Here is a 15,542-nt window from a genome sequence, read left to right as displayed (position 1 = left end):
TAACCAGTAGGTGTCACTGTTGGGTAATGAGTGAGATGACATTCCCTCTCTGAGGAGCAGAAGCCAGGGCTGGGAATCAAAGCTCTGGTTCTTGGAAGAAAACTATCATGAATTCAGCCATTGTACAGTGTGGCCATTGTAGAAAGTAATGGCTGTATAGCTTTTTAATCTTGTTTCAGCAAAAAATTATAGCACTGAAACTGTGGTGTCAGCTTTGATAACGTATGCTAAAGAGTTATTCTGTAAAGGACAATGTGCATTTGTTACTCAATTTGACTTATGCTGTTCATTCGATTTTTAGTTGATTTTGAATTGATGATCCAAATTCTGAATCACTTTAGTATTCAAGGTTCAGTTTTAGCCTGGTTTCACTGTTTTTTTAACAAATCACTGTTATATTGTCAAGAAGGATGGGGTTCTTTCTAATAGATGGGAGCCCTCCCAGTAGGGTCCCTCCCAGTAGGGTCCCTCAGGGTTTCCCACTTTCCCCTTCCCTTTTCAACTTAAGTCTGTGGGTGTTACTCTGGAACAAGCCAAGATAAAACATTTTATGTACGCAGATGATATCGCCGTGATTATTTCTGTTTCTCAACTTTGGTCTGACACAGAACCTGTGTCTGCACAATAGAAAACTGGCTAAGTTGCCTTTTAAAGGCAAGCTGCTCTTTGGGGTCGAGCTGGACAAGATTGTGACCGATCTCGGCACGTCCAAGGGCAAGAGGTTACTGGAGGTCAGGGCTCGGGCCAGTGGTGCCCGCCCCGGTTCCTCCAAAGGACGGTTTCAGGAAGCCCGTCGGTATCGCCCGGGCAAGTCGGGCTCCTCTGCTCCCTCTTCCTTCAAGAGGAACTTCTCCCCCAAGCAGCATTCCTTTCGCAGAGACTGCCGTCCCGGAGGTGCGTCCTCCGGTCTTCCCCCAGGGTCTCGTACCCAGTGACGGGGCCCTGGTCCATGGCCCAGAGCAGATTGGAGGACGCCTATCCTCGTTTCTGGGCGAGTGGACCAGGGTAACTTCAGACGCTTGGGTGCTGGAAGTAATCAGAGACGGCTAAAAGCTAGAGTTCTGCCGACCCTTAAGAGACGGGTTTGTGCACTCTCCCTGCAAGTCTCCGGTCAAAGCTGTGGCAGTGCAGCAGACTTTGGACAATCTGATCCGCCTGGGTGCGGTCGTTCCGGTGCCAGAAGATCAGCTTGGCAAGGGACGTTACTCCATTTACTTTGTGATACCAAAGAAAGGAGGTTCTGTGCGGCCTATCCTCGACCTCAAAGGGGTCAATCGGGCCTTGAAAGTTCGACACTTCCGAATGGAGACTCTCCGCTCTGTTATAGCGGCAGTGAAGGCAGGGGAGTTCCTGGCATCCTTGGACATCAAGGAAGCTTAATTGCATATTCCCATCTGGCCTCCTCATCTACGCTTTCTGCGTTTTGCAGTCCTGTGCCGACACTTCCAGTTCAGAGCCCTCCCGTTCGGGTTGGCTACTGCTCCGCGGACCTTCTCCAAAGTAATGGTGGTCATCGCGGCCTTCCTACGAAAGGAAGGAGTACAAGTTCATCCTTATCTGGACGACTGGTTGATCAGAGCCCCCTCTTATGCAGAGTGCGGCAGAGCTGTAGACCGGGTGGTTGCTCTTTTGAGCTCCCTGGGGTGGATCATCAACTGGGAGAAAAGCCAGCTGCGCCCGACTCAGTCCCTGGAGTATCTGGGAGTTCGTTTCGACACCCAAGTGGGCAGAGTGTTCCTGCCAGACAATCGGATTGTCAAGCTTCAGGCTCAGGTGGACCAGTTCCTAGTAGCCTCTCCTCTTTGGGCTCGGGACTATGGGCAGCTGTTGGGCTCTATGACGGCCACGATGGAAGTAGTGCCCTGGGCTAGGGCCCATATGAGACCTCTACAGCTCTCTCTGCTGCAGCGATGGACTCCAGTGTCGGAGGATTACGCTTGTGCGCCTTCCCTTGGATCCAGCGGTGCGCAAGGCGCTGAGCTGGTGGCTGAGGACAGACAAGCTGTCCGCAGGAATGCCTCTTTTGACCCCGGAATGGGTTGTCGTCACGACGGACGCCTCTTTGACGGGCTGGGGAGCCCATTGCTTGGGAAGGACAGTGCAGGGGCTCTGGTCTCTTGCAGAGGCAAAGTGGTCTATCAACCTCCTGGAACTCAGAGCCATTCGGTTGGCGCTTTTGGAGTTTCTCCCGGTACTGGCGGTGAAGCCAGTATGGGTCCTGTCGGACAATGCCACGGCTGTGGCCTATGTCAATCGCCAGGGAGGTACCAAGAGCGCCCCTCTAGCCAAGGAGGCCATGAAGCTATGCCAGTGGGCGGAAGCGAACCTGGAACAGCTGTCGGTGGCCCACATTGCGGGAGTCATGAATGTCAAGGCGGACTTTCTCAGTCGCCATACCTTGGATCCCGGAGAGTGGCAGCTATCGGCTCAGGCGTTCTTGGACATCACGAAGTGCTGGGGCCAGCCGAGCTTAGATCTGATGGCGTCATCGGCCAATTGCCAAGTGCCGCGCTTTTTCAGCAGAGGACGGGACCCTGGCTCTCTGGGAGTAGATGCTCTTCTCCAACGGTGGCCGACACAGGAGCTTCTCTATGTGTTCCCACCCTGGCCCATGTTGGGCAGGGTGCTAGACCGGGTGGCAAAGCATCCGGGTCGGATAATCCTGGTGGGTCCGGACTGGCCCAGACGTCCCTGGTATGCAGACTTGATCAGGCTCTCGGAGGACGGCCCTCTGCGGCTGCCAGCGGTGCAGGGCCTGTTGAACCAGGGTCCCGGGGTGATGGAGGATCCCTCCCCCTTTGGTCTTACGGCCTGGCTATTGAGCGGCAGCGTCTGAGGAAGAAGGGCTTCTCAGACAAGGTCATCGCCACTATGCTGAGAGCGAGGAAGCGCTCTAGTTCTACTGCTTACGCCAGGGTTTGGCGTACCTTTGCATCGTGGTGTGAGGCAGGCTCTCTTTCTCCCTTCACTGCTCCAATTTCTTCAGTGTTGGCGTTCCTGCAAGAAGGTCTGGAGAAAGGCCTGTCGCTCAGTTCCCTTAAAGTCCAGGTAGCGGCTCTGGCTTGCTTCAGGGGTCGCCTGAAGGGTGCTTCCCTGGCCTCGCAGCCAGATGTGGTGCGCTTTCTCAAGGGAGTTAATCACCTACGCCCTCCTCTGCACTCGGTGGTGCCTGCGTGGAATCTCAATCTAGTGCTAAGAGCCTTGCAGAAGCTGCCTTTTGAACCCTTGTCGAGGGTATCTCTGAAAGACCTGACGTTGAAAGCAGTCTTTTTAGTGGCTATCACTTCAGCCAGACGAGTTTCCGAGCTCCAGGCGCTATCATGTCGGGAACCCTTCCTGCAGTTCACTGAGGCAGGAGTGTCTGTTCGCACGGTGCCTTCCTTCCTGCCCAAGATTTTCTCGTTTCCATGTGAATCAGCAGCTCTGCCTACCCTCCTTTCATAGGGAGGACTACCCAGAGGAGTACTCTGCTCTCAAATATCTAGATGTGAGACGAGTCATCATCAGATACTTGGAAGTGACCAATGATTTCCGGAAGTCGGATCATCTGTTTGTTCTGTTCGCAGGTCCTCGTAAGGGTCAGCAGGCATCCAAGCCTAAAGTGGCACGATGGGTCAAGGAAGCCATTGCAGCGGCTTATGTGGCCGCGGGGAAGATGCCGCCTATCCAGCTGAAGGCTCATTCCACCAGGGCACAGGCGGCCTCGATGGCAGAGGCCGGGTCCGTCTCCTTGGAAGAGATTTGTAAGGCGGCAACTTGGGCATCGGCTCATACCTTCTCTCGTCATTACCGCTTGACTGTGGCTGCTCGGGCGGAGGCCCGGTTTGGAGCTTCAGTGTTGCGGTCAGGGATTTCTATGTCCCGCCCTGGGTGAGTACTGCTTCGGTACATCCCACCAGTCTATGGATTGATCAGCATGATGATATGGAAGGTAAAATTATGTATCATACCTGATAATTTTCTTTCCATTAATCATAGCTGATCAATCCATAGCCCCTCCCAGATATCTGTACTGTTTATATTCTGGTTGCATTTCAGGTTCAAATTTAGTCTTCAGTTCCTGTTCAGGAGGATCTTCTTGTTCAAGTTTTTTTCGATTGAATTCTTCAGGAGTTAAGACGATTTTGTGTTACAGTGAGCTGCTGCATTCTTCTTCCCTCCGTTTTACGGGGCTGGATTGAGACCTAAATTCTGCCGGCGCCCCCTCCCGCTTCGTGCAGCAGTAGGGTAGCATTATATTCCTCCCGCTTCGGCGGTGTTAGGGTCAGCCAGCTCCTCCCGCGGTCGCAGGATAAGCCAGATCCCCCCGCATCGGCGGGTGTGGTGTCCCTCCCCCGCTCCGCGGGGATGAGCTGGACGGATTCCCCTCCCCAACTTGTGTGGGGATGAGCTGGGTTGATTACCCTCCCCTGTTTCGGCGGTGGTGAGCTGGGCAGAGTGTCCCTTTGTGGGTGTAATTCTCTAAGCGCTGAGTCCTGCGGATGGAGCTTTGATATCGACATACTGAGGAGTTTCCGGCAGCACATGACCACATATAGGGAGGCAAAAGGATTGCTCTCTATCTCCACCTGCTGGTAGATGGACACAACCCACCAGTCTATGGATTGATCAGCTATGATTAATGGAAAGAAAATTATCAGGTATGATACATAATTTTACCTTGTGTGCTTGGTATACTGACTAGTATTAAAGGGAACACACTGTTTTGATTGGAATATATGTAAGTGAAATACTCTGTAATTCATTGATGCTGCTGTTTTTTTGCACTGGGCTGAATGGATTGTCCCCACATAGTCTTGGAAAAAATTAAATATATATTTTTATTTCCATTGAAATACATATGATTAGCTGATCCTCTTTAATGTAGGAGGTGAGCCTTCTCAGGGAAGTTTCATCTTCACTCAGGAAAAGCTCAAACCCTTCACAAATGATTATGGGGAAAATATAAAATGTTGCACATACTGATGGTTCATTGCACTAATTTTCACAGTGAAAAACTGTGTGTATGTACTCTTTGAAAACTGCTACCAGGTCAAAGTATCCACGACTACTTGCACCTGAGTTTTCTGTAGATATTTTTCTCATGAGAAATAGCACACATTAAGGTCATAAGTACATAAGTAATGCCATACTGGGAAAAGACCAAGGGTCCATCGAGCCCAGCATCCTGTCCTCGACAGCGGCCAATCCAGGCCAAGGGCACCTGGCAAGCTTCCCAAACGTACAAACATTCTATACATGTTATTCCTGGAATTGTGGATTTTTCCCAAGTCCATTTAGTAGCGGTTTATGGACTTGTCCTTTAGGAAACCGTCCAACCCCTTTTTAAACTCTGCTAAGCTAACCGCCTTCACCACTTTTTCCGGCAACGAATTCCAGAGTTTAATTATACGTTGGGTGAAGAAACATTTTCTCCGATTTGTTTTAAATGTACTATACTGTAGTTTCATCGCATGCCCCCTAGTATTTTTGGAAAGCGTGAACAGATGCTTCACATCCACCTGTTCCACTCCACTCATTATTTTATATACCTCTATCATGTCTCCCCTCAGCCGTCTCTTCTCCAAGCTGTATAGCCCTAGCCTCCTTAGTCTTTCTTCATAGGGAAGTCGTCCCATCCCCGCTATCATTTTAGTCGCCCTTCGCTGCACCTTTTCCAATTCTACTATATCTTTCTTGAGATGCGGCGACCAGAATTGAACACAATACTCATGGTGCGGTCGCACCATGGAGCGATACAACGGCATTATAACATCCTCACACCTGTTTTCCATACCTTTCTGATGTCTGATGTAATAATGTACATTACAGCATTATTGCACACCAACACGTGTTGGCAGTTATTTTAGAAGTCCTATTCACTATTGGCGTTCTGCACATTCAAATACTAGCTTTTACACATGTATTCGCATACGTGTAGAAGTCCGATTTGTAGGAAGCTGGTATTTGCATGTTTAAATCCTGAATATGTTCATAGTGCAAAGAAGCATGGTAGGGGCGTACTTTTTGGGTGGCACTGGAACGACGGTCAAAAATATATACACGTTCTCCATTTGAGAAGGAGAATTAGACATTTATGTACATTGATATTAACATCTGTATTTACACCTGCTTATGGGAACATTTAAGTTTAATAATGTTTTCCATTTTGGGCAGTGCTCTACTGGAAGGATTAAGGAAGGTTGCCCCCTTAATTTCTCAGTGTCTCTTCCCTCCCCAGATTGATAGTGTCACATGATTCAGGGTTTAGTACCTAATTGGGTGAACATAGACATGTAGATTTCTATAATGACATACATGTCTATTTGTGAGCACTTGCATGTCTGGTTTTAAATAGCATACATGTGTAAGTACTGCCAGAGACTCATATGTTGCTGCTTTGCCTTCATTGATGTTTTACACATTGACACTTGCAAAATGGATGTTGCTGCCACACAAAGCTGACACATACATTTTTATTCTCTGGATCATAGGATAATGCAGACACAGATGGATTAGACTTTCTGCAAGCTGCATATTTGGACGTGCTCTCCCTAGCTTGATTGCAGAATAGCAGCAGCCAATCAGGCATGACAGTGGTGTTCCCACACAGTAGTATGTCAGAGTCTCTTCAGTTTTTTACTTTTCTGCATTCCATGATGGATGTCGTCTTTCCTGGGAAAGGAAAAGCTGTGAAAATTACTCTTTCCACATTGAGTTCAGAAGTGCTGACCCAGAGGGCTATATTCTGGTACCGGAGGGATCACTAGAGGGAACGGAACATGTTCACTCATGACCTGCAGGCTCCTCGGGAGTAGCAACACTCGCTGGCACCACTGAGCCAGCCCTTAAGGGGAGATTACCAAAGGCTCTTATTACATGCACTGTACCCCTGAAGCATTCCTAGGGGAAATCCTCAACTTCTAACCGGTGCACCAGACTGCACAAACAAACTTTAACAGTCCTGCCACTGTCACAGAAAAGTCAGTCTTCTGTACAACGTGACTCACCACGACCAACATCGCCTAAGCACTGTCTGGACACAGCTCCCTCTCCCCATGCTGTGCAGCTCCTTCAACTGCTAGAAATAAAAAAACAAGAAGTCTAAAATGAAACACTTACAACAGCAGGCAGTTGCCTATCCTACTCCAGTTCCTTCTCAGCTGGTGCAGGATGCTGCTTCTTCCAAAAGGTGTTAAACAATCCTCTAACTCTCTGCCATCTTCAGTTCCCTCTCGAACTTTTCCATGTACTTTATCCTCCTCTGATCAATTGGGACGTATTTCACCAGAGCCTATGGAGGTCTGTTCTTCAGACAACGAACAACTTCATAATATATTAACAGACTCAGAGCAGCCATCTGCATCTATCACCAGTAGAGTCTAAAGATTTAGATTCCTCTACAGAGGACACTAGTTATACTAAATGTATTCAAAAATATTTGAAAGACTTAACTCTTCAGAATCGGCCTACTACAATGAATAAAAAGGATTTTCAAAGTATACTACAGGCAATTGATACCCCATCAGGATCTATAGCAGTTCTTTTACATTCCATTTGGCAAGCTCCATATTCTCAACAATCTATTTCCAAGCATTTAGATGCAAAATACAGAATTCAGTCTGCACCAGGACATGAGAGAGCACAATTACCACATCATTCAATGGGTTTTGAAGCAGTCATGTCAAAAACTCTGAAATGTCATCCGCTTTACCCTCCAGATAGAGCGTCAAAAAGTTTAGATGTGGTAGAAAGAAAAGTGTTCTCAGCAGCTATGCTAGCTTCCAGGATCGCTGCACACCAATTACAGATACTACATTATCAACATTCTAAGGTGTATTCCACATTGGAGTACATTTCTTCAGTACCATGGAGAAGGCAACTTTTCATTTAATCACAAGGCACCTACTATCTGTATGATACCACTGTACTATTTCCATTACTCTTCTTCTTCCTCATCACTCAAAAGATGGTCTTTTTCAACCTCTCACAAATCATATAAATACAATCCATCGTCATATTTGTCAGCCTCAGTCCAGGCCCCTATAACAACCTTCCTATCAACGTTTGAGACTTTGTGAGCGCAAAACGTCCTCAACACCTGCTGCTATGCCTTCCAAGTCTACTGCTAGTTTTTGACACTTTACCCATAGGAGGTTGGATCCACCATTGTTATCAGACTTGGAAAACCATAACCTTACACAAGTGGGTTCTCCATTTAATTCCACGGGGATATAAAATAAATTTCATGCAACTGCCTCCACTGACTCCCCCAATCTTCACCAAAGCTTGCACTCCTCAGTCCACAATATTACACTCTCTCCTTGCTTCTCAATCACAATATTACACTCTCTCCTTGCTTCTCAAGCAATAGACCCAGTTCACAAATCTGCCATTCACCACAGATTTTATTCCCATTTCCTGATTCCAAAGAAATCACGGGGACTCAGACCAGTTCTAGACCTCAGACAGTTGAACCTGTTTGTCAAATAGAATGCTTCAGATGCATTACAGATGATGCTTCCTCTTGTACCTCCACATTCCTGGCTCACAACAATAGATTTGAAGGACACTTACACTAATATTCCTATCCACCCAGTATCTCCGATTCACATTTCAAACCTAATGTTACCAGTATTGAGTTATACCTTTTGGACTCTCCTCCACCCCACTAGTTTTCACAAAGAGTCTAACAGTCATAACAGCTTTTCTGAGTAGGAAAGAAATATTTGTCTTTCCCTACTTGGATAACTGGCTAATTGTTGGTCACATGACTAGATTTGATTCACTCTCTTCAAATCAGAAAACATACTCTACAGTCGCTCAGTTTCATCATCAACAAAGACAAGTCAGTTCTTCATCAAGTCTATTCAATTCATTGAAGCGATTCTGAACACTTCAGTAGCTCAAACCTTTCTACTACAAGTCTGAGTCCTCACCATTCTTTGGCTAAATACTCAGGTTTTTCACTCAACCACATGTACGTCCAGACTTCCTCAAACTTCTTAGCTACATGTCAGCATCCACACTAATAGTTCTGACAGCACGTCTTCACATGCGACCACTCCAATGGGGCCTCAAATGTCAGTGGGATCAGTTCAGACAAAATCTCAGCCACAAAATTGCAGTGACCCTTCCCCTCCCCCCCCCCCCCCCCCCCCCAAAAAAAAAAAAAATCAAAAAGGGTCTTCTTTGATGGCTGCAGATTACCAACCTTACATGCAGAACACCCTTTTCTCCTCCAACTGCAGATATCAACCTTACTACAAATGCATCCACTCTTGACTGGGGAGCTCATCTTCTTAACTACTCCACTCAATGTTGTTGGACATCAAGACAAATGTCTTGTCGCATAAATCTCCTCGAACTTCGAGCAGTTCAATCCACCGTTCATGCATTCTCCCACCTTCTAAAAGAAAACAAAACTATATTTCTACAGAAAGACAATCAAGTCACGTTATTCTACTTAAGCATGGTGGCATGGCTTCCCTACCGCTCTGTCAGGAGGCTCACAAGATCTGGACAGTGTTTCTCAACCTGCACTCATTCCTTCATGCCTTTTATTCCGGGGCCTTTCAACAATCTAGCTGACAAACTCAGCAGAGTTTTGGTGCCACATGAACAGTCCCCTGCTCAAGAGATAGCCTCCAATCTGTTCCAGTGATGGAGCACTCCTCTTATAGATCTCTTTGCTACTCATATCAGCACAAAATGTGAAAATGTTTGTTCAGATTGCCATCCCACTTTAGTCTTCTGAAGGATGCCTTCTCACTGTTATGGACCACAGGCCTTCTTTATGCCTTTTCTCCAATTCCTCTACTCTTCAGAGTCATCAGAAAGGACATTCAAGATTCAGCAGATCTAATCCTCATGACGCCAAGGTGGGCTCAACAGCCTTGGTATCCTTGGCTTCTCAGACTTTCAGTGGATACACCCGTTCCTCTGGGTTATCATCTAACTCTTCTAAGGCAGCAGGGGGGTTGCCTCCTTCACCCAAATCTCAAGAAGCTTTCATTGACAGCTTGAAGAATTCACGGAGCCCGAGCTCATTTTCAAACTTAATGTTACAGGACGTTCTCAAAGCAGCTCTCAAACCTACACAAGAATCTTACTCATTAAAATGGAAAAGGTTCACCATTTGGTGTGCCCAACATCGCCAAGATCCACTCACCCTTGTATCCAATTCAGGACTTCAGTCATCTTCCATCAGAGTTCATCTTACAGCAATTTCATTTTACCATCTGGATCAGTTGTCTTTTACTGCTAATCCTTTATTATGCCGTTTCTTCAAGGGCTTACTCCACTATCCACCAATTCATCCTCTTCCACTTTCGTGGAACTTGAATCTAGTCTTGTCTCAACTTCTATTGCCCTTTCTGAGCCTTTAGCTTCCGCATCTTTTCAACATCTTACATGGAAGTCTTTATTTTTAATAACACTTACCTCTGCACGTCGCATTAGCGAAATATAGGCTTTGGTACATTATCCTCCTTATACAATGCTTTTCCAACAAAAGTAGTTCTCCAGACTCATCCAAAGTTTCTACCTAAGGTTTTTGTTTCATTTCACCTTAATCAGGATATTACTCCTCCTATGTTTTTCCCAAAACCACATTCATAACTTGCAGAATCTACTCTCTATACTTTGGATTGCAGAAGGGCCCTCCTCTTCTATCTGAAGAGGACAAAACAACATAGACAAACTTTATAGCTTTTCCTTTCTTTACATCAAAAATCATTGGGTCAATCCATCTCCAAATCTACTCTCTCCTCCTGGATTGCTGACTGCATATTATTCTCTTACCAACAAGTTAATGCTGTGCCCCCCCACCCCCCAAAGACTTGGAGCTCATTTAGTCAGAGTAGTTGCTACTTCCATAGCCCACATCTGAGGAATACTGCTTCTAGACATATGCTGGGCTGCAACATAGCTACTCTTCATACTTTCTCACTCCACTACTGTATAGACAATGCAGCTAGAGCAGATGGTAAGTTTTTCCATAAGAATAGCCATATTGCATCAGACCAGTGGTCCATCTAGCCCAGTATTCTGTTTCCAACAGTAGCCAATCCAGGTCACAAGTACCTGGCAGAAACCCAATTAGTAGTAATATTCCATGTAGAATCTCAAATAGCACCGACATTCCATACTACCAATCCCAAGGCAAAAACAGTAGCTTCCCCATGTCTGTCTCAATAGCAGACTTTGGACATTTCCTCCAGGAACTTGTCCAAACCTTTTTTTAAACCCAGATATACTAACTGCTGTTACCACATCCTCCAGCAATGAGTTCCAGAGCTTAGCTATTAATTTTCTTCAGATTAATTTATCCACCTGTACTTGACTTTACCATGGGTGTCAACCCTGGTCATATATTCACCCATAGGCTTGGGAGTCACCATCTGTGTCTGTATTATCCTTTGACATGGAGAAAGCATAGTTGCTTACCTGTGACAGGTGTTTTCAGTTGTCAGGATTATGCAGACACAGCTCCCACCCGCCATCTCCTCAAAAAAAAAAAAAAAAAGGAAGAATGCACATCGGTGATATCATTCAAAGCAGAACACGCTGTGTAAGATGCGTCTTTACCTTTGCTACTTCATGAAATGAAGAGACTCTGATGTACTACTACTGAGCAGTCCTGATTGGCTGTTGTTATTCTACAATCAAGTTAGGGAGAGCACTTCCGGATATGCAGCTTGCAGAGAAGCCTAACCCACTGTGTCTTCATTATCCTGATGACAATGGAGAACGATTGTTAAAGGTAAGCACCTATGCTTTCCTGCATGTATCCTTTTTCTAACATAATATAGGAATTGTACAAGTCCTGATTGGGAGTGGAGGAGTAACTTAATGGTTAGCATAGTGGGCTGAGAACCAGAGGAACTGGGTTCAATTCCCACTGTGGCTCCTTGTGAACCTGAACAAGACACTTAACCCTCCATTGACTCAGGTGCAAAAACTTAGATTATGAACCAACTGGGGCAGGGAAAATATCTGCATATAATATATGTAAACTGCTTTGGTTGTACCACAGAAATGTGGTATATCAAACCATTACCTTGTCCCTGACCCCTAACATCTCATACAGTGAGATTTGTGATGTATTATGCAAAAATGCCATAGTGCACATTGGGCTGATAAATTTGAAAATGCATTCTACAAGCATTATTTCCCTCCTGACCTAACCACACCCCTTGGAATGCCTTCTTCTAATGCAGCTAATACTAAGTGTCATGGAAGACTGCATGCATACTTTTAGTTGGGCAATTTTCCAACAGCCCTTTTAGTGACATAAATGATAGTTGAAAATTGTCTTCCCCATTTAGGGGGGTAATGGATTTGATTTACCACCTTTCTTTGGTACAATCAAAGTTGTTTACATTTATTATATAAGGTAATAGTAATTATAAGGGATCAGCCAGCCCATTACATTTTTGACAAATAAATAAATTTAATAATAATGACGGTTAGAGATGCAAGCTAAAGAAAAAGCCAAGAGAGGCAGTAAAATTAAAATGTTACAAAAATGTTGTTCCTTTTTAGGAAAATTTGGACATATAGGCAAAGAGCGGAGATAGATCTGGAATAACAGATCTATCTCCGCTTTTGAACAGGAATGCTATGCTTAATTGAGAAGGTTTAGAGGTTTTCCAGAGCTTAGAGGAATATTATGAAGTCTCTTAAAAATTACTGCTTTTTTTTGTTTGTTTTTTTTACTTTAAAGAGAGAGAAAATGCAGCCATAGACAGAAGACCTGTGTCACCTCATCCAATCAGAATTACAAAGACAGTGGAGCATAAAGACCCAAATGTGTTCATTGTTTTAGAAAAACCCTTAGAAGGAGAGTAAGTAATGTACCTATATATCATTGTATGTGTGAGCATGAATTTACTATGTGCACTGCCTTCCTATCCCCTCCTTTTTACCGTGCAGTAATGCTGACACAGCCCGTTCAAAGGGAATGGGCTCTGTCGGCATTACCGAATGGCTTTGTAAAAGGGGGGTATATGTTCTCTTAGCCAAATGAAAGACAGCTTATGAGATCACTGTGTATGTGTGTCCAACAACTTTTGTGTTCAGTGTCCTATTCACATTAGATTTTCAGGCAGTGGATCTAGAGAGAATATTTTTAATGCAATTGTATACCCAAATGTACACACATGTGCCATTTTCAGAGAGTGGGCTCCATTCATTCAGTATGAACTTCCTGTTGATTATTGTGTGCTTCCATAGCATTGGGCAGTTTACAGCTATGTTAGAAATGCTGTATCCTACGAGAAGTACTGCTTTACATTTCATACTAGTATTAATGTTATATACCAAAATGCTTTCAGTATGAGGTATTAACAAAGGTGGAAAGAAGAGCAAACAGCCAGCATGGTTAAAGGAAGAAGTAAAAGAGGCTATTAGAGCCAGAAAGAACATCTTTCAGAGTACAAACTGTCACCTGGTACAGTTTTAAAGAAAACAATCGCCATCTTCTGGCCAACTTGTTTGGTTCACAGCACCCTTAGTGTCAGAGCAATTTTTGCGTCAACGCCCCCCCCCCCCCCCCCCCCCCCCCCCCCTCCGGCCACATAGGTCTCCACACCCTCCTCGGCCACATAGGTCTCCCTTTCCCTGCAGCCCCCTCCTCTCACTCCAATTCACCTCTCCTTTCTGAAAGTTCAGCACACCTCTTCATTCCCTGCACAGCCCCTCCTCCCAGAAAGACCTGCAGCCCCCCTCCTCCCATAAGTCCAGCACACATCTTCTTTCGCTTGGCCGCTCTGATCGTCTGTACTGTTAGGGGGGTCGCGTAAGGGTGAGACTGCATCCAAGGTGACTATTGCACAGTGGGTGGAGGCGGTGGCCTCAGCCTATTTGCTTCGGAAGCCTATTCTCTCTTTCTTGAAGGCCCATTCTACATGGGCTGTAGCATCTTCGTGGCAGAGCATGCCTGAGTCTGTTCGCTGGAAATTAGTGGAGCAGTGGCTTGATCGTCATTCTTTACTTGTCATTATCAGGTTAGTTGTGTATACTCGTCAGGATGCGCAGTTTGGAGCCAGTGTGCTCACAGTGGGGTTCCATGATGGTCACTGCTCAAATACGTCCCATCTGGGCCGATATAGAGAGATGCTATGGATGGAGCAATTAGATCTTACCTGCTAATCGGTTTTCCTTTAGCCCTCTAGTCTGGCATAAGCCTCTCACAGGTGGTTGCTATTGTTTGGTTGTTGGCGTTCCGTTGGTCTGGGTGATGAAAGACCAGGGTTGTGCCTGGACCTTTTTTCTTTTTCTTTTCTTTTTTTTTTTCGGGAGCTTCTCTGATGCATTCTTACATTTCCATACTTTTCATACAAAGAGAAAAAAAAGGGAAAACAGTAATATATTAGACTCCACAAGGGAGTGGTGTGCTTCTGTCCCGTACCAGCCTTTTTGGGAGGTGGTCAGGCTTGACAGTCTGTTTCTGTGTTAGGCATCAGCAGTTAAGACAACCTTTGTCAAGGGATCATGGTGGCGGAGCTGGATACAGAGTTTTATCCTTTGAGAGAGTGTTTCCTTTTTCTATGGCATTTTGCTTGGGGGTCATCTTCATGGCTAGGTGTAGACTGGCTTTCTGGGGACCTCGCAGCCCACTTTTAGGCTTACTTGTAGTTCAGTTTGTTCTAAGTCTTCATCTACTGGTTGGAGTGCATTACCATCTGTGCCGGTCTACAGGAGCCAAAGGAAAGCCAATTAGCAGGTAAGATCTAATTGCTCCTTATATTTGATGCTAGGTTCCACTCTAGGAGTCAGCACCCAAGAAAAAGATGTAGGTATCATCGTGGACAATGCGCTGAAATCTTCTCTGTTTGTGGCGGCTGCCAAAAAAGCAAACAGAATGCTTGTAATTATTCAGAAAGCGATAGAAGATAAGTCCAAGAATATTATAATGCCTCTATATTACGACTACACCTTGATTTATTGTGTGCAATTCTGGTCGTCGTATCTTTAAAAAGTTACAGCAGAGTTAGGAAAAGTTCAACGAAGAGCAACCAAAATGATTAAGGGGATGGAACTCCTATCATATGAGGAATGGCTTAAGAGGTTTGGACCGCAAAACCAAGTGGAGTTCACAATTTCCACAAACGTTCAACAGCACGAAAAGAAGTGGAAAAGAAACCAACTTCAAGAGATCAAACAAAATACCAGGATAAGATGCTCCAAAACATAAACTTTATTCTGACCCTACACGGGCCGTGTTTTCAATTTGAACCTGTTGGTTTGTTTGCGTGAGATACCAATTTATGTGCTCCTCTGTCAATCAGTATACGACTGTGCAGTCACTGATCGACCCCTGAGGAAGGCTTTTGTAAAAGCCGAAACACGGCCTGTGTAGGGTCAGAATAAAGTTTATGTTTTGGAGCATCTTATCCTGGTATTTTGTTTGATCTCTTGAAGTTGGTTTCTTTTCCACTTCTTTTCATGCTGTTAAGAGGTTTGGACTCTTCAGCATGGAAAAGACAGCTGAGGGGCGATACGGTAGAGGTCTACAAAATACTGAGTAGTGTAGAACGGGTAAACATATATCGGTTTTT

At 45.3% G+C, this 15,542-nt stretch overlaps 1 protein-coding gene across 4 annotated transcripts in view; it reads left to right on the top strand.

The window, feature by feature from the left end:
- The window catches only part of LOC115456709 (protein moonraker-like), a 118,848-nt gene that overhangs the window by 81,794 nt on the left and 21,512 nt on the right, over nt 1-15,542 (top strand). For 3 of the 4 annotated variants that reach the window (XM_030185962.1, XM_030185961.1, XM_030185960.1), the window contains one exon: nt 12,707-12,827. The exons of the other annotated variant lie outside the window; for it this stretch is intronic. In XM_030185962.1, the coding sequence (XP_030041822.1) occupies nt 12,707-12,827 (121 nt within the window). The remainder of the gene's footprint in view (nt 1-12,706; nt 12,828-15,542) is intronic. 4 annotated transcript variants of the gene reach the window in all.

This window comes from Microcaecilia unicolor, chromosome 13, assembly GCF_901765095.1.
Source record: "Microcaecilia unicolor chromosome 13, aMicUni1.1, whole genome shotgun sequence".
NCBI classification, from domain to species: Eukaryota; Metazoa; Chordata; class Amphibia; order Gymnophiona; family Siphonopidae; genus Microcaecilia; species Microcaecilia unicolor.
Note: the sequence above shows the minus strand (reverse complement) of the source record. Positions and strands in the feature narration are given on the sequence as shown.